The sequence below is a fragment of the Microtus ochrogaster genome, chromosome 1 (genome assembly GCF_000317375.1).
Source record: "Microtus ochrogaster isolate Prairie Vole_2 chromosome 1, MicOch1.0, whole genome shotgun sequence".
Classification (NCBI taxonomy): domain Eukaryota; kingdom Metazoa; phylum Chordata; class Mammalia; order Rodentia; family Cricetidae; genus Microtus; species Microtus ochrogaster.
The window spans coordinates 57,727,360-57,747,122 of NC_022009.1; the positions used below are offsets into that span (position 1 = coordinate 57,727,360).

At 37.7% G+C, this 19,763-nt stretch overlaps 1 protein-coding gene across 8 annotated transcripts in view; it reads left to right on the forward strand.

The window, feature by feature from the left end:
• Nucleotides 1-19,763, forward strand: part of Ralgapa1 (Ral GTPase activating protein catalytic alpha subunit 1) — a 233,890-nt gene that overhangs the window by 45,569 nt on the left and 168,558 nt on the right. For all 8 annotated transcript variants that reach the window (XM_013347173.2, XM_013347178.2, XM_013347177.2 and 5 more), the window contains exons 8-10: nt 2,887-3,025; nt 4,286-4,494; nt 12,331-12,570. In XM_013347173.2, the coding sequence (XP_013202627.1) occupies nt 2,887-3,025; nt 4,286-4,494; nt 12,331-12,570 (588 nt within the window). The remainder of the gene's footprint in view (nt 1-2,886; nt 3,026-4,285; nt 4,495-12,330; nt 12,571-19,763) is intronic.

A 19,763-nucleotide genomic window follows, 5' to 3' on the forward strand; every position in this document is an offset into this window, starting at 1 on the left:
AGTATAGATCTTGATGTTTTTATTAAGGTGGAATCTACCAGGCTTTTCAAATGTGATAATACTATTAATACTATTTTTCCTTTTATCAGTCAATATTTGGGGGAAATACATTCTAATTATGTAACCTCTTCAAAATTTTACTCATAGTTTTAGTATCTATTTAAGGCTTCTGGCTGAATTTTTTTTTACCTTGAGACAGAGTTTTCTCTCTTTAACAGCCCTGGCTGTCCCAGAACTCTCTTTGTAGACCAGGTTGGCCTTGAACTCACAGCGATCCATCTGCCTCTGTCTCCCTAGTGCTGGAATTAAAGGTATATGCCACCACTGCCCAGCCATCTGGCTGAATTTTTATTGTGATGGTTGCCAACTGTAGTAATAGGAGCGGTGGGCTGTGTCCCCAGCACCCCGGCAGCCCGCACTGCTAGCTTTACCCGAAATAACAACACACAAATTGTATTCTTTTAAACACTGCTTGGCCCTTTAGCTCTAGCCCTTACTGGCTAATTCTGATATCCCGATCAACCCATCTCTAATAATCTGTGAGCACCGGTCTTACCGGGAAGATTCTAGCCTACGTCCATCCTGGGTTGGAGCTTCATCGCGTGTGCCTCAGAGAGCAGAGCTCTCGCGTCCGCCCTGGAGATGGGAGCATGGCGTCTCTCTGAGGCATCTGCCCTCGAGAACAGAGCTGTGGAAACTGACCTCACTTCCACTTCCTCCCAGCATTCTGCTCTGTTTACTCCTCCCTCCTTTTTTAACCTATCATGGCAAGCAGCTTCTTTATTTAATTAACCAATGACCTTCCTCCATCAGCCAACTAGTAATTTTTTGAGTGTGGCTTATTGAACTGTCATGGACATGCAGTCTAGCTGTCACATGGAATATGCAGTGTAGTGGGATGTTCTTAAGGACTGTCCTGCTGTTGTTTATTTTCCTCTCGTAAAATAAAATCTCAAGCCTGTTAAGAGTCTTATTCCAGTGTCACTCCATGTTCTGCTCTAGGAAAACACTAATATTTTTGCTTATCTTAACATTTCAAATAAATGAATTCATTTGGTGAAGTCAAAATGGATTCACACAATGTATTCTTTTTTGACCTGCTTCTTTTACAAATTAGCAGATGCTTTACAAATTCATTCATGTTTTAGCATAATTAGTTGTTTCTTTTTATTATGTGTATATGCCAAGTGTGTATCTGTTGGGATATTTGAATATTTCCTCTTTTTAGCCAACATTGTAAAATAATCCTTTCACAGAGTGGAAGGTGATTAATCTGTGTTGCTTTTATTCAGCATGTGTGTGGTAGCTTGTCGTAATGCCAATAGAAAGCTTATGAGATATGTTATGTCATTTTAGCTTTTTAAAACACCTCGGCAATTTAGTACAACCAGAGTCTCAGATTACAAATGAAACCCAAGGGTGTAAGGCTGTTTAACGTGGCATACCCACAAAAAATAAAAAAGAAAGAGAAAAGAAAAAGAATCCTGTCATGGCCTCTACATTTATGTAGGCCAGGAATTATCTGCAAAGGTTTTCTCCCTTCCCTACTTATTTTCCATGGTCTCTAATAATATTCTTTTAAAATTTTGTTGCATTTTTATTTATTTTATTGAATGGAGGAAAGGGGTGTCCATGATGCAAATGTGGAGGTCAGAGAACAGGGTTGTCTTCTTCAACCATGTGTGTCCTAGAGGATTGAACATAGGTTTCCAGGCTTGGTGGCAGTACCTTTACCCACTGAGCCATCTTGCTCTTCCTCAGTATAATTCTTTTCGATCTTGTAGATCCTTTTTTTCAGTTATTAAATTTGTTTGTTTTGAATCAGAGTCTGTCAGTGTAGTCCTGATTGTCTTGGACCTCCTGTGTACATCAGGCTGGCCTTGAACTCATAGTATTTCACTTGCCTCTGCGTCTTGAGTGCTGTGATTAAAAGTGCTCCAGTATAATTCTTTACTGTTACAGTTTTGTCTTTTACTTTCCTTTGCCATCTCTGAAGGCTCCGGCTTGAAATCTAGTATCTAGGTACTTGGATTGCTCATTACTATCAGTACTGAGTGTTTCTATTTCTGCATCCTCTTAAAGACTAAAGTCAAAGAATAAATATGTATATACACATCTATCCCCTTTGGTCCATCTTTTCCTTTGTGACAAACTTGTCTCATATTCTCAATATATTATTTAGTTAGCCTTCTTAAAAGTGATCATATTTACCCAAATGCCATTTCCATGCAGACATTCTCCTTAACTTGTCTGGGCTCCAATAATTTACCTTGGGCCTTTGCAGACTCCTTTCTTAGGTATCTTTCTCATTTTGCTGCAAGTCCAAAATGGAGTATTATTACTCTGTGTCTTTCTACTTTTCTACTTTACATTGCATAAACAATCTGTAGACATCTCAGTCTCAAAGTCTTCACTGAGCTGCTGCCTTTCATGTATAACCTGCTTCCTGTTCTTGGGTTTTGATATCTGCACTTGCCTACTACCACTGTGAATGTACACACACATAATCCTGGCCATATATACCTCTGTCGTTGATCACAGTTATTACTGTATTTGTCATTAATACAGCCAAACAAGTCATTTTCACAATTTTGCAATATACAATATAGTGTAAGAATTTAAAGAATATATGTAATACAGTTTTATATAGACCAATTTTAAAGGATGGATTATAATTAAAGCACATTTTATGTGTATGTATGAAAATTATGTAGTGAAACCACTTTGTATGTTAATAAAATGAAGAATAACATTTGCAATATATTATGATGTTCATAGTCTAAAAGGTTCAATATATTATAACCTCTATAAGCTTGATTATAACAGCTAAACTATATTCAAGAGATTCTGTATTGGAATGATTCTAACAATATCATTTATTTTTAGGTAAAAAGTTTAGAATGGAAGAACAAAGAAAACCAAGAAAGGGGATTTTCATTTTTGTTTTCACATTTTAAGAAGTTTTACTTGCCTTATATTTTCCCAAACATCTGCAAGGAGAATAGTTTATATCATCCTGTACTTGGTAGGTATAATTCTGAATTTTATAAAAGAACACACATAAGAATAGAATGTCAGTGTAAAGTTGGTATTTACTTACAGAAAACTGACCATTTGTATTGATCCTATACCCAGATTCATAATGAAAGTGCATTTGTGGTAACAAATTTTTACTGAGAATGGAAAGGTTTCAATAAAAGTTTACTCTCAGCCGGGCGGTGGTGGCGCACGCCTTTAATCCCAGCACTTGGGAGGCAGAGGCAGGCGGATCTTTGTAAGTTCGAGACCAGCCTGGTCTACAAGAGCTAGCTCCAGGACAGGCTCCAAAACCACAGAGAAACCCTGTCTTCAAAAACCAAAAAAAAAAAAAAAAAAAAAAAGTTTACTCTCTGGATCTCATCCATTGGAGTTAGCAGTAGATTAAATTGAATTCTCATGTTTTTATGATCATTAGGGTGTGTGTGTACTTTTTCTTTTTTAAATTTTGATCAGAATTGTTAAGCTGCCTAAATTGGTCTGGAACTTGATACATAGCCCAATATTTCAGACCCAGACTGGTCCCAGGTTTGTGATCTTCTGTCTCAGCCTCCTAAGTGCTGGGATTACAGGTATGTGCCATCATGCCCAACTTTAAAATTTATATTGTCAATTTGTTTTCCTACGATTTCTCAAGGGTTCAGCGAACAATCAAATTGTAGAAATTGTTAAATTGTTTATTTTTGTCATTTCTTGTCCAATTTTATTGTGGTTTGGCCAAGTGACCTGTTGGAGCCTTGCATTAGAGTCTTGTGTACAAATCTTGATAGACCTGGGCAATCTGTATATGAGAGGAAGAGATAAGTCTGTATGTAGAAAATTTATTTTGAAGAAGGATGTGGCAGATTCAGGCAACTAGCAGACTCAGGTGTTGCCATCATGACCATCTCATTGAATGTTTTTTTGTTTGTTTTCAAGATAAGGTTTCTCTGTGTAACAGATCAGGCTGTCCTGGAACTTGCTCTGTAGACTAGGGTGGCCTTGAACTCAGAGATCCACCTGCCTCTGCTTTGTGAGTGCTGGGATTGATGGTATTTTGGAAAAGTCATACTTTTATATATTAGTCTAATATATGGTTCATTCTTCTAGGTTCTTAACTAGCATCTCACATTATAAAATGATTATTTTTTAATTAACACTTCTAAAACCAGTATAGTGTCAGAATATCTCCTAAGAGTTTAAAAATATAGGCTTAGCTAAGAGTAATTGCATTTTTCATTTTATGTTTTGCTTTCTATTTTTCACATAGATATCCCACAGATCAGACCAAAGCCTCATTATGTGATGATAAAGAAGGATGCTGAAACCAATGAAGCAATATATTGTACAAAAGAGCCTTTCATCCAAGCTCGGGTTATTGTCATTCGTTGGCTGGTTTCTTTCTGGCTTGAGCCAAAACCACATTCAGGACCTAATATTCCTGGGATGGAAGGTGAAGTTTTGCCAAAGAATATTCAGGTAATATACAAATAAAGCAAAGCTGTTAAAGTTAGAAATGGCTTCCAGAATTCATCTGCCTAAGTTATACAGCATGTTTAGAATAGATGCTAGAGACAGCTTATTTGCATAAATCTATCTCATAAACTCAAACTTTAACCATTATTATTGTAGAAATAGTATTAGCTGGGTTGTGGTGACACATTCCTTTAATCCTTTAATCTTAGCACTTGGGAGGCAAAGGCAGGCAGATCTCTGAGTTGGAGTTCAGCCTGGTCTACAGAGCGAGTTCTAGGTCAGCCAGGGATAAACAGAGAAACCCTGTTCCAAAAATGGAAAGAAAAAGGAGAAGAAAAATTAGTATTAATTTCTTAATGGAAAATAAAGTTTGTATAATAAATATCTAAAATTCTTTTTTAAAAAGTTAAGATAGCCTGGGGGATATAGATGGTAACTTTAGTCCTGTATTATCACAGAAGTTTAATAGAAAATAGTTTCCTTTATTCATAGAGTATAGGTTTGGAGATCCCTTGGATCCCTGAAGTTGCAGATAGTACTGAACCTTTGTGTGATGTTTTTCCCTATTCAGGGTATGGTAAGTTTAATTTAACTCTGATTCTCATGCTTTCATAACCATCAGTTTGCCTACTAATTTATCTTCCAACCTCATTCTTTTTACATTCTAAACAGTCAAAGAATACAGATTTGAAATCTGGCCCAAATGCTTCCATTTTCAACAGACACTGAGTCTAAAAATAAATGAATGTTGCATAACTATACAGTGGAGAAACTAGGATTTTAAATTATGTTGTTTTTTTTAATTCAACAGTATTTCATCCTTACACTTCTTTTTCAGGTTCTCTTTTCCCCTAATACTGTGCTTTCCCCAACGTGTGTGTGTGTGTGTGTGTGTGTGTGTGTGTGTGTTTACTGAGTGATGCCATTTATTTGAATCTAATGTTGGCACAAACTTAAATGTCAAATCCTTATTTCTTTTTATGAATTTAAACAATTTTGCTGAAAATAAATTATATATTTATTTCATTTTTCGTTTTTCCTGCTTCCTCCCAGATCCTTCCCACTTCCCTATCCACCCAACTATATATTCTTTTTTTTTTTCCTTTGGTTTTTCGAGACAGGGTTTCTCTGTGGTTTTGGAGCCTGTCCTGGAACTAGCTCTTGTAGACCAGGCTGGTCTCGAACTCACAGAGATCTGCCTGCCTCTGCCTCCCGAGTGCTGGGACAACTATATATTCTTTATCCTATCTCTTTAATACAAACCCAAAACAACAACAAAAGCAAGAACCACACACACCTACAAAATGAAAATAAAAACAAGCAGAAGACCAATAAGATAAAAAAATTAAAACAAAGCAAAATGAGGCAAAAAGTTTACAAAAATACCATTGAGTTTATTTTGATTGGCCAATTCTTCCTGGCCATGGAGCCCCCCTGAGGTGTGGCTAATACAGCCAGTGAGATTTCCTTAGCCAGCGGGTATCAGCTGCAGAAAGCTTCTTGGTAAAGGTGGGCTCCCATGTCCACTTCAACCTCGCAGTGCTGGGATTCCATCTGGCTTTAATCTGTGCAATATATATGCTTTCACAGTCTCTGTGAGTTCATATGTGCATCAGTCCTGTTCTGTATGGAAAATAAGGTTTCCTTGCTGTCATCTGTCACCTTTGGCTCTTACAATCGTTTTGCCTTTTCTTTCAAATAGATCCCTGAGCTTTGAGAGGTAGGTTTGATGAAGAAATCCCATTTAGAATGGAGTGCTCCAAAGTCTCTCATTCTCTGCACATTGTTCACTTGCCGTCTCAGTGTTAGCCCCCATTTACTGCAGGAAGAAGCATCTTGGATAAGGATTGAGTGAGGCGCTGACCTATGGGTAGAGCCATATGCCAGTGTCATTGGAAACCATTTTATTGCTGTTCACTTGTAGCAGAATCATAGTATTAAGGGTTTTTTTTTTTTCTCCCTAGAAGCATGAACTCTATGGTCTCAGGTTCTTGGCCACTTGAGCAGATGGTACCAGATATGAGTTCCATCTCCTGAAGTCGGCCTGAAATCCAATCAGAAAAGGATCGTTTACTCCCATGACATTTGTACCGTTGTTGCATCAGGATGTCTTGCAGTCGGGTTATAGCTGGGTGATACTGATGATGTAAGTGTCTTCAGCAATAGGTTCTTTCCATCAGTTTATTGGAGAGTAACCAATAGCCTGGGTAATAGTGTTGATGTTTGGGTGTTTCCATTGGGATCCCTTTAGCCAGTGGCCAAAAGTGCAATCCATTCCTGGCACTGGAGGTTTTATTTGGTGGCAGAAGATGTCTAGTTGGGGCATTGTCTCCCTTATTTGATGACTTCACTTAAATTCTTCATTTATGTTTAGATTGTAGGAAGCTTCTGCAGTAGTAGGTTTCATATGGTTTTTCAAATGGCCATAGTGTTAGATGTTCCTCTACATATTCCCTGCTTTACCTTTCTTCTTCATCCCCGTCCCTGTATAATCTTCTTATTCTAGTTTTCCCTTTGTCTCTCCACACTGCTATACTCTATTTCCCCTTCCTTGGGAAGTCCTCCCCTACTCCCAGTCCCTCCCATATTAAAAACTTAATTTTTGTGGGAATTGTAGCATACATATCGAAGATTTGAAAACTAACATCCACATTTAAGAGAAACATACAATATATGTCTTTTTAAAGTTTGAGTCACCTCTTTCAGGATGATTTTTAGTTCCTGTGACTTTCATTTTTGTAGCAGTTGAATAGTATTCCTTAATTAATAAAATTAATAATTAATTAAAATTAAATAATTTAATTATTAATTATTTAGCATTTAAATAATTAAATTAATAATTAATAAAAATGTACTACATTTTTATTATCCACTCACTAGCTGATGAACATCCAGGCTGTTTACAATTTCAGGCTATTATGTATAAAGTAAATGGACATGGATGAGTAAGTACCTCTGTAGTAGGCTATAGAGCCCTGTATATCGAAAGAACTTGTGTCAAGAGTGGTATAGGTGGCTCTTGATTTATATAGATTCCGAGCTTTCTAAGGAACCACCACACTGATTTCAATAGTGACTGTACCAGTTGGCACTCCCATTAGCAGTGAATAAGTTTCCCTTTTTCCTATATCCACACCAGCATGTGATGTGATTTGTTTAATTGATCTTGGCCATTCCTACTAGTATAGGATGAAATCTCAAAGAAGTTTTAGTTTGCATTTTACTGTTAAGAGGGCTGACCATTTATTTCTTTAAGTGTTTTTCAACCATTTGTGATTCGTCTTTTGGGAACTCTGCTTAGTTCTGTATCTCACTTTTAATTGTGTTGTTGTTGTGTTTTTGTTTAATTTTTTTAGTTCTTTATATATATTTAGAAACCAACCCTCTATCATATGTTTTCCCATTCTGTAGGCTGCTACTTTGTTGAAATGATAGTGTGTTTTGCTGTACACAAGCTTTTCAGCTTCCTGAGGTCTCATTGAGTAGTTGTTGATCTTATTGTTATCAATGTCCTGTTCCGAAAGTAATTTCCTGTGCCAATGAGCTTGAACCTTTCCAGCAATTTTTCTTTTATCACATTCAAGGTGTCTGTGCTTATGTTGATATCCTTGATCCATCTGGAGTTGAGTTTTGTACAGGCTGATAAATAATTGTTCTATTTGAATTCTTCTTGACTAGAAACATTTGTTGAAGATGTGATCTTTTCTCCAATGTCTATTTTTTTAAACAAATTTTATTTATTTATTTATTTATTTATTTATTTATTTATTTATTATGTATACAATATTCTGTCTGTATACCTGACGGCCAGAAGAGGGCGCCAGACCTCCCTACAGATGGTTGTGAGCAACCATGTGGTTGCTGGGAATTGAACTCAGGACCTTTGGAAGAGCAGGCAATGCTCTTAACCACTGAGCCATCTCTCCAGCCCTCCAATGTCTATTTTTGACTTCTTTGTCAAAAACCAAGTATCCATAGGTGTGTGGACTTGTGTCTGGGTCTTCAGTTCAGTTCCATTGATCAGTGTGTGTTTTTATGCCAATAACATGCTGGTTTTCTTAAGGTAGCTCTGTCATACAACTTGAACTTTGGGATAATGAACTTCTGTCAGTTCTTTTGTTTGCATGATTGTTTTGGTACCCTGAATTTTTTTGTCTTTGCATATCAAGTTTTAATTTCTGTGAAGAATTGTGTTGAGCTTTTTGGGGGATTACATTGAATTTATAGATACTTTTAATAAGATGGCTGTTTTCACAATAATCCTATGTGTCCATGAGCATGGGAAATCTTCCTATCTTCTGATGTCTTCAGTGTCTTTTTTTTTTACTTTTTAATTCTTTTATTTATTTTTTTGCTTTATTATTATTATTATTATTATTATTAAAAATTTCCACCTCTTCCCCTCCTCCCATTTCCCTCCTCCTCCCTCCACACCCCCTCCCCATCCCTCTCCAGTCCAAAGAGCAGTCAGGGTTCCCTCCCTGTGGGAAGTCCAAGGTCCTCCCGCCTCCATCCAGGTCTAAGAAAGTGAGCATCCAAACAGGCTTAGGCTCCCACAAAGCCAGTACATGTCGTAGGATCAAAACCCAGTGCCATTGTCCTTGGCTTCTCAGTAGCCCTCATTGTCCACCATATTCAGAGAGTCCGGTTTTATCCCATACTTTTTCAGTCCCAGTCCAGCTGGCCTTGGTGAGCTCCCAATAGATCAGCACCACCGTCTCAGTGGGTGGGTGCCCCCCTCGCGGTCTTGACTTCCTTGCTCATCTTCTCCCTTTTTCTGTTCCTCATTTGGACCTTGGGAGCTCAGTCCAGTGTTCCAATGTGAGTCTCTGTCTCTATCTCCATCCATCGCCAGATGAAGGTTCTATGGTGATATGCAAGATATTCATTAGTATGGCTATAGGATCCGGCCATTTCAGGCTCTGTCTCCTCAGCTGCCCAAGGACCTAGTTGGGGACATCTCTCTGGACCCCTGGGAGTCCCTCTATAGTCAAGGCTCTTGCCAACCCTACAATGGCTCCCTTAATTAAGATATATATATATATATATATTTCCCTGCTCCCATATCCATCCTTCCATTATCCCAACCATACCATTCCCCCAAGCTCTCCCCATCCTCCCCTTCTCACTTGGCTCTCCCCATCTCCCCTTTCCCCCATCCCACCCCACCCCCCCAGTTCCCAATTTTTTCCCAGCAATCTTGTCTACTTCCAATATCCAGGAGGATAACTATATGTTTTTCTTTGGGTTCACCTTCTTATTTAGCTTCTCTAGGATCGTGAATTATAGGTTCACTGTCCTATATTTATGGCTAGAAACCAATTATGAGTGAGCACATCCCATGTTCATCTTTTTGGGTCTGGGTTACCTCACTCAGGATAGTGTTTTCTATTTCCATCCATTTGCATGCAGAATTCAAGAAGTCATTGTTTTTTTTTACTGCTGAGTAGTACTCTAATGTGTATATATTCCACACTTTCTTCATCCATTCTTCCATGGAAGGGCATCTAGGTTGTTTCCAGGTTCTGGCTATTACAAATAATGCTGCTCTGAACATAGTTGAACAAATACTTTTGTAGTATGATAGGGCATCTCTTGGGTATATTCCCAAGAGTGGTATTGCTGGGTCCTGGGGTAGGTTGATCCCAAATTTCCTGAGAAACCACCACACTGCTTTCCAATAAAAAAAAAAAATGGGGCACTGAACTGAACAGAGAATTCTCAACAGAAGAAGTTCAAATGGCCAAAAAGGTCATGCTCAACCTCCTTAGCAATCAGGGAAATGCAAATCAAAACAACTTTGAGATTCCATCTTACACCTGTCAGAATGGCTAAAATCAAAAACACCAATGATAACCTTTGCTGGAGAGGATGTGGAGTAAGGGGTACACTCATCCATTGCTGGTGGGAATGCAAACTTGTGCAAGCACTATGGAAAGAATTGCCATTTTTTACTATGTTGATCCTACCCATCCAAGAGCATGAGAGATCCTTCCATTTTCTGGTGTCCTCTTCAATTTCTTTCTTCAAAGACTTAAAGTTCTTGTCAAATAGATCTTTCATTTCCTTGGTTAGGGTTACCCCAAGATACTTTATGCTATTGTGGCTATCGTAAAAGGTGAAGTTTCTCTGAATTCCCTCTCTGCTTCTCTATCCTTTGTGTATAGGAGAGCTACTGATTTTTTTGAGTTGATCTTGTAATGTGCTACATCACTGAAGTTATTTATCAGCTGTAGGAGTTCTTTGGTAGGGCATGGAAAGTCTTCCTATCTTCTGATGTCTTCAGTGTCTTAACGCTTTTATTATAGAAGTCTTTCACTTGCTTGTTTAGAGTTATTACAGTATATATTTTGAGACTATTGTAAAGGTACTATTCCCTGTTTTCATTTATATATAAGAAGACTACTGATTTTTGTGTGTTAATTTTGTATCCTGCTATTTTGCTTAAGTGTTTAGCAGCTGTATAAGTCTCCTGGTGGAGTTCTTTGGGTCTTTTATATATTTCTATATTATTAATATTATTAATATTTATTAATATTTCTATATAGAAATCATATCATCTACAAATAAAAATACTTGAATTTCTCCCTTTCCTATTTGTATCCCCTTGATCTCCTTCAGCTGTTTTATTGCTCTACTTAAAACTTTAAGTACTATATGAATTGGTATAGAGAGTTGACATCCTTGTCGTGTTCCTGATTTTAGTGGAAGTGCTTTGGTATTGTCTCCATTTAGGTTGTCATTGGTGTGGGCTTACTGTAAATTGCCTTTATTATGTTGAGGTATATTCTTTGTATCCCTAGTCTCTCCAAAACTTTTATCATGAAGTAATGTTGGATTTTGTCAAAGGCCTTTTCTAATGGAATGATCACATAGTTTTGTCTTTTAGTCTGTTTCTGTGCTGAATTATGTTTATTTATTTATATATATACGTGGAGCCATCCCTGCATTTCTGGTAAGAAACCAGTTTGATCAGGTTAATCGTGGTCTCCAGGCTTGATGAGTATTCTGTTATTATAGTGAATAGCATTTTCTCAAAATTCCGAAGATTTTTCTCTTAATTTTATTTCTTTGTTTTCTGTCATGAATCTTGCTTCCTCCTCTCTGTACTGTCGGTACTACTACGTGTACTATGGTACTACCCCTGTAGTGCAGCGCCTGCACTAGGAGAGACAGTTCATGAGTCTCGGGCAAGGGCCTGAAGATTTAAACACACACACATATAGAGACAGAGACAAGGGTCACCGTTGAAACAAAAATGCCCCCATTATTGTTTTCAGGGGCAGCTTGTATAGGGCTCTGGCCACGCCCCAGCTCTCAGGATCTTTCAGCTGCAGACCCATCAGAAACCACTCCCCTGCCATCAGGGTCTCCTGCACAGAGCATAGGGAAACAATTGTCTATAGGAAATTCAGGGTCTGGTGGTCTGCAGTTCCCACACTCCTCTTGTTCTGGTTCAGGAAAGTTTAAATACTTAGCATTGTGAAATAAATAGCCTGGTGCTGTTTTCTTGTCAGTTATTTAGTCGTTCTTAAAGACCTCAGCTTCCTCTCTGTGACTGTGTGTTGAAAGTTTTTTCATTTGGGTTTAATTGATGACTTAATTGAATTACCTCAGTTTAATTAAGGGTGTGTAGATGATTTGTTATTACACATTTTTAGTTTTTCCTCTGTCACTTAGGTATTATCTGCATTTCTGCTTAATTTTTCAGCATGGATTGTAATTGTTTATCTGGCTTTTAACAGTGTTGGATGTAGCCTTGGGGTATGCTAGTATTTTCTAAAAGCAAAACATTGAGTTGAGTGATAATGATATCTTTCATTTTTGTTTTCATTTTAGAGAGCAGCTGCTAGTTTGGTATCCAGAGAAGAAAACAAAACTGATAATGTTGATAAAGCAGACAAAACTACCGAGCCAGAGCAGTCTCATTCTAATACAAGCACTCTGACGGAGCGAGAGCCTAGCTCCTCTAGTCTCTGCAGCATTGACGAAGAGCATCTCACGGACATCGAGATTGTTCGCAGAGTGTTTTCATCCAAAAGAAGCAATGTAAACTTTGTCACAGAGATATTTCGTCAGGTAAAATACATGGGAACAGTTTCAGATTATAATGAAAATTATGTCATTATTACTGAATATATTGATGTTTAGCTATTTAAAAATGATTCTATAAAGATTTTTAAAGTTAATTTTAAGTTTCTTAAACTTATTTGAAAATCCTTTACATTTCTCCTTTCTCCTCCTATTTCTTGCTTGTTGTTTTCTTCCCGTAGTGAAACACAGAGATTTGTGCGTGCAGAACACATGCTCTACTGGAGTTGCACCCTCACCACTCCTTTCTTTTTCCTCCCCTTCATATTCCCTAAATTATCCAAATAGTTTGTAATTATTCACTGTGCGTCTTAGAGTTTCTGTTGCGGTGATAAAACCGCGTGACACTAAAAGTAACCTGGGGGTGAAGGGGCTTATTTATAACATGTAGTCCATAACCAGAGAAGTCAGAGCTGAAACTCAGAACAGGAACTTGAATGCAAGAGTTGATACAGAGACCATGGGATGTTGTTGCTACTTACTGCCTGCTCCTCGTGGCTTGTGCTTATCCTGCTTTCTTACAGAACTCCAGGGGTGGTGGTGCCCACCCGAGCTGTGCCCTCCTGCATTAGTTACTAACCAGGAAAACGCAGCACAGGCCGGTTCGGTACAGGGATTTCCTCACCTGAGATTCCTTCTTCCCAGGTGACTTTGGCTTGTGTGAAGTCACTATAAACTGGTCAGACACTGTGGTAATTAGTTTGTCAGCCCGACACAGCCTAGAGTTATCTAGGAAGAGGATCTGATGAATGGTCTAGATCAGGTGGCCGGTGGGCATGGTGGCTTGTTTTGATGATAACTGATACAGGAGCAGCCAGCCCCATGTGGACAACATGATTCTTTGGGCTACTGTACTGAACCGTGTAGGTGTAAGGAAAGAGAGCTCAGTGCTGGAAGTATGCATGCTTCTTTCCTCTCTGCTCCTAACTGTGTTATGACTAACTGGTCCAGCTCCTGCTGTCAATGACTTTCTAGCAGCAGTGGGCTATACCTGGAATTGTAAGCTAAAATAGACACTCATTATGACATTTTCAAGCGTGGGCATATGCATGTCATAGTCCTCTGTTACTCTCTTTTGTACCCTCCCATGTGTGCTCTCCCCCTTCCTCATCTCAGCTATCTCTCCTCCTTCTCATGTCTAGTTTCATTACAGTTGTTCATTTATGGGAGTAAACTGTGGTTATACCACTGAAGAAAATGTTTCTCCCTCCCCCGCAACCCTTTATTATGTATAAATCTTCAGAGCAAGGTGGGGGCCCATGACTCTTTCCCTGCTCATTGACAGGATGTTGACCAGCCTAGTCTTGGGCAGATCTTGTGGAGGTTAGCAGAGCTACTGAGAGTTAAGGAGTGTGACAAGCACGGCATTCCTGGAAGTCAGTGTTCCACACTTGTATACCTCCCACTCAGCTCTTACATTCTTTCTGCCCCCTTCTGTATATTCTCCATGGGGAGGTGTTAGAGAGTCACATTGTACCTGGCCATTTCATAGTCATTTATTCCCTGTCCTTGACTAGTTATGGCTCTTTGCAGTCATTGCTGACCTCTGTACAAAGTATTTCTGACTACCCTAATAGCGCTAACCTGTGAGTATAAACATAGTTATTTAAAGAATAATTTCAGGACCAAATTTGGTGGTTCATGACTTCTAATTCCAGAACATGGTAGGTAGAAGCTGGCAGGCCAGACAGAAGCAGGTGGATCTCTCAGAGTTGGGCCAGCCAGGTCTAGTGACATCCTGTCTCATAAAAGGGGCAGGGATAGTTTTATAGACATACCTTATTTACCAGAATGACAGCAATAGCCTCCCATCTAGAGTTTATGATTTCCCTAACCTAGGCATTGAATGGGTTTACAATACCAGATGTGAACTTCTTATGAAGCAGGCATCAAACCCAGTTAGAAAGCAAGTGGTTACTCACAACAGACTTAGAATATTGCATCACTGGGTTATCTTGCCTATCTAGTTGTTTTTTATTTTTGTTTTTTGTACTTTTTTTCCCTTTTTGATAGAGATTCTCACTCTGTATCCATGGCTGGCTTAGAACTCACTCTGTAGGAAGAGCCACTTTCTTCTTGGTTAGATTTATTCATAAGTTTGTGGGGGGGCTATTGTGAATGGGGTTGTTTTTCTGATTTATTCTCAGTGTGTTTATCATTGGTTTATAGGGAGGCTACTGATTTTGTATGTTAAATTTGAGTCCTTGCTTGTTACTGAAAATGCTCATCAGCGCTGAGAGTTTTCTGGTAGATTCTTTTGAGTCTCAGGTATAGTGCTGTGGGGTATACACCAGAGACCACTGCTTACAAATGGGTTTAAACCGATAGAAATCTTGATTAGTCGGCCAGTGAACATACTATGTGTTCGGAATCCCAGTGTAGATCCAGGCCTTTCTCAGGCTGAACTTTTAAGCACAAAAATCATGTCTTGGGTTGGCTTCAGTTAATGAAAACTATTAGCCAGAAGAAGAACTACAGAAGCCAGAAAGCAAGGTTAGTACATTTAGAGACTTTCCCAGAACTATACACTTTAGTGGGTTAGGTCTTTTTTGTTTTGGCAGGTGGTGTTGTCCATGTACTGAGTTTTACAGTCATACTTCTGTCATCGAGTCATCTGTGCTAAAGTACACTGCTACATATAGAATCAATCAAGTGAAATAAGGACACATTGACTTAATCCTTTCCTATTTATAGCCTTTTTACTTCATTTTGTCTTACTGCTCTAGTTAAGTCTTCAAACACTATATTGAATAGCAGAAATTCTTAACTCTTGTCTTGGTGGAAATGTTGCTAAGTTTTGCATCTTTTAGCATTTTGTTGACCATAGGTTTGTCATATTTTACCTTTATTATATTGAGACATGTTCCTTCTATTCCTACTTTCTTCTACATTTTTAATTGATATTTATTGAGCTCTACATTTTTCTCTGCTCCCCTCCCTTCCCCCCTTCAATCCTCCCCTAAGGTCCCTATGCTCCCAATTTACTCAGGAGATCTTGTCTTTTTCTACTTTCTACTTCCCTTGTAAATTACATCTATGTATGTCTCTCTTAGTGTCCTCATTGTTGTCTAAGTTCTCTGGGATTGTGGTTTGTAGGCTGGCTTTCTTTGCTTTATGTTTAAAACTTACCTATGAGTGAGTACATATGATAATTGTCTTTCTGTGTCTGGGTTACCTCAAAATAATGTTTTCTAGCTCCATCCATTTTCCTGCAAAAGTCAAGCTGTCATTATTTTTTTCTGCTGTGTAGTATTCTGTTGTATAAATGTACCACATTTTCTTTATCCATTCTTTGGTCGAGGGGCATTTAGGTTGTTTCCAGGTTCTGGCTATGACAAACAATGCTGCTATGAACATAGTTGAGCTCATGTCCTTGTGGCACAATTGAGCATCCTTTGGATATATACCCAAAAGTGGTATTACTGGATCTTGAGGAAAGTTGTTTCCTAATTTCTGAGAAATCGCCACGCTGACATCCAAAGGGGCCGTACTAGCTTGCATTCCCACCAGCAATGCAGAAGTGTTTCCTTTACCCCACAACCTCTCCAGCATAAGTTGTCATCAGTGTTTTTGATCTTGGCCATTCTTACAGGTGAAAGATGGAATCTCAGAGTTGTTTTGATTTGCATTTCTCTGAAGACTAAGGATGTTGAACATTTCCTTAAGTGTCTTTCAGCCATTTTAGATTCCTTTGTTGAGAGTTCTCTGTTTAGGTCTGTACTCCAGTTATTTTTATTTTTATTTTTGGATTATGTGAACTTTTGGTGTCCAATTTCTTGAGTTCTTTTTGTATATTTTGGAGACCAGACCTCTGTCTGATGTGGGGTTAGTGAAGATCTTTTCCCATTCTGTAGGCTGTCGTTTTGTCTTGTTGACCATGTCATTTGCTTTACAGAAGCTTTTCAGTTTCAGGAGGTCCCATTTATTAATTGTTTCTCTCAGTGTCTGTGCTGCTGGGGTTATATTTAGGAAGTGGTTTTCTGTGCCAATGCATTCAAGGTGTACTTTCCACTTTCTCTTCTATAAGGCTCAGTGTGATTGGCTGCATGTTGAGGTCTTGATCCCTTTGGACTTGAGTTTTGTGCATGGTGATAGATATGGGTCTATTTTCATTCTTCTACCTGTTGATATGCAGTTATGCCAGCACCACTTGTTAAATATGTTTTCTTTTTTCCATTTGGTATTTTTTGCTTCTTTGTAAAAGATCAGGTGTTTGAAGATGTGTGGATTAATATCTGGGTCTTCTATTCGGTTCCATTGGTCCTCCTGTCTGTTCTTATGCCAATACCAGGCTGTTTTCAGTACTGTAGCTCTGTAGTAGAGTTTGAAGTCAGGGATTGTGATGCCTCCAGAAGTTCTTTTATTGTACAGGATTGTTTTGGCTATCAATTTTTTGCTTTCCCAAATGAGGCTGAATACTGTTCTTCGAGGTCTGTCAAGAATTTTGCTGGAATTTTCATGGGCATTGCATTGAATCTGTCTTCTACATTTTTTTAAATCATGAATGGATATTGAATTTTATCCAAAGTGTTTTCTGTATCTGTCGAAAAGATCATGTGATTTATGAGATTTATAGCATTTATTGACTTAGATATGTTGCATATTTAAGAATAAAACCAACTTCATTATGATTAATGGTCTTTCTGTATGTTATTTAATTTATTTATTTTTTTAAATATTTATTTATTTATTATGTATACAATATTCTGTCTGCGTGTATTCCTACAGGCCAGAAGAGGGCACCAGACCTCATTACAGATGGTTGTGAGCCACCATGTGGTTGCCGGGAATTGAACTCAGGACCTTTGGAAGAGCAGGCAATGCTCTTAACCGCTGAGCCATCTCTCCAGCCCTATTTAATTTATTTTTAAAGTATCTTCTTGACATGTTCTGCATATATATTTAGTAGAGAGATTGGTCTGTAATTTTATTTTTTGTCTTTCTAGTTTCAATCTGTTATTGGTCGATTTAAATTGTTTATCACATCACAGTTTATTTTTAGCTTTTCTAACTTAATAGAATATGTTTGTAAGGTACAGCCTATGTTTTTTTTTTAAAATCTCAGTGGTGTTTTTTGTAATGCCTCCCTTTTTATCTTTAATTTTATTAGTTGGAATCTTTTTTTTTCTTTTAGCTTGTCTGAAGGTTTGACAATTTTGTTTATCTTTTCTAAGAAACAGTTCCCTGTTCTGTTGTTCCATGTTAATTTTTACTGTAGTCTTAGTGTTCTTTCCTCTAATGGCTTGGGGTTTGGCTTGTTGGTTATTCAGAACCCTAAATTATTTACTTGAGATCTCTCCTGTTATTTAATATGGGAAGTAAGAACTCCAAACTTTCCTTTTGGGCTGCTTTTATTGTGTCTTAGTAGGTCTTTATTGTGTTTTTGTTTTCATTCAGTTCGGGAAATTTCTTACTTTCTTCAAGGACTCATTCATCATTTAGTAAAATGGTGTTTAATCCCAATGAGTTATGTTCTAAGGTTGTTCTTACTGTTGATTTATAGTTTTACTCCATTGTGACCATAGGATACCAGAAGATAGTTTGTGTTTGTTGAGACTTGCTTTGTGGTCTAATATATGATCTTTTTTGGCAACATTCCAAGGGATGCTGAGAAAAATTTATATTTTTGCATGGAATACATATTTCGATGAAATAATCTAAAGGTATCTGCTAAGTCCACTTGATGTACGATTTCATTTAATGCAGATGTTCCTGATTGTTTTCTGTCTAGATGACTTGTCAGTAGACGAGATGAGGATATTGAAGTCACCCACTACTATAGTTTTGGGGTTAATGTGTGCCTTTACATCTAGTAGCATTTGAGGAAATGGGTGTGCCTGTGCTTGTAACACATTTGTAAAGAATTACAGTGTTTTCTTGATGGTTAATTTCCTCAGTCACATGAAGTGGCCTTCTTTATCTTTCCTCTTAGTTTTGTAGTGAGCTGTGCTTTGTCTGATTTTACAGGAGTGACATCTGCTTTTCTCCTAGGTCCATTTGCTTGGAACACCCTTTTATTCCCTTTTTTCCTAAGTGTCTTTTTTTTTTTTTTGTGGTGAAGTATTTTCTTAGAGGGAACAAAAAGATGTTTCCTGCTTTTGATCCAATCTGCTTGTTTGTATCTTGGTTTGGAATATTGAGATCATTAATATTCAGAGCTCTTATTTAATGCTGTGCACTGATTCCTGTTATTTTGTTGATTTTTATAGTGTTTTGTTTTTTTCCTTTCCTGGTGTGACTTGTTTCATATGGATGGGTTGTTTGTTTGTTTGTTTTTAGTCTGGAACATTCCTTTAAAGTAGCTTCTATAGAGAGATAACTTAATGGTTGTAAGTTCTGTTAGCCAGTTTTTATCATGGAAAGTTTACTTCTGCTGTGACAGATATCTCTGCTTGTTCTGGCAGCATTTGTGGGTTAGCAATTGACTTTTAAAACTTGAAGTGCATCTTTCTAGGACCTTCTACTTTTTCACTAAGTTTTAGTTGACAAATCTACTGTTATTTTGATGGCTCTGCCTTTATGTGTAACTTCATGTATTTCTCTGCTACTTTCAGTATGCTTTCTTTGTTCTGTATATTTAGTATTTTAATTAGAATTCAAGGGGAAGTTCTTTCTTGGCATCCTGAATGCACACCCTCCTTATATGGATGGACATTTCTTTCATGATTATTTTGAAAAGTTTTGTGTGTTTTTAAAATAAAATTTTTCTCCTATGCCCCTGACCTTTAGACTTGGTCTTTTCATAATATCACATGAGTCTTGGAATTCTCTCGTGTACGTTTTTATTACCTTGATTTTGTCCTTACTCAATTGTTCCAGTTCCTCCATCTTGTCTTTTGGCTTGGATATTTTTTCTCTCCTTCATCTATTCTGTTGGTGAAACTTTGTACAGAACTTTTAGTTATGACTTAATATTTTTCTTCAGTATCATTTTATTGACTTCTTTCATGCCACACATCATTATTCTTATTTTATTCAACTGTCTATATTCTTCATCTGCAGTAAATCTTTTTTTAAATTTTTTTTAATGTTTTTTTTTTTTTGGTAAAGATTTATTTGTTTGTTTGTTTATTTATTTATTTATTATGTACACAGTGATCAGCCTCCATGTATGCCTGCAGGCCAGAAGAGGGCACCAGCTCTCATTACAGATGGTTGTGAGCCACCATGTGGTTGCTGGG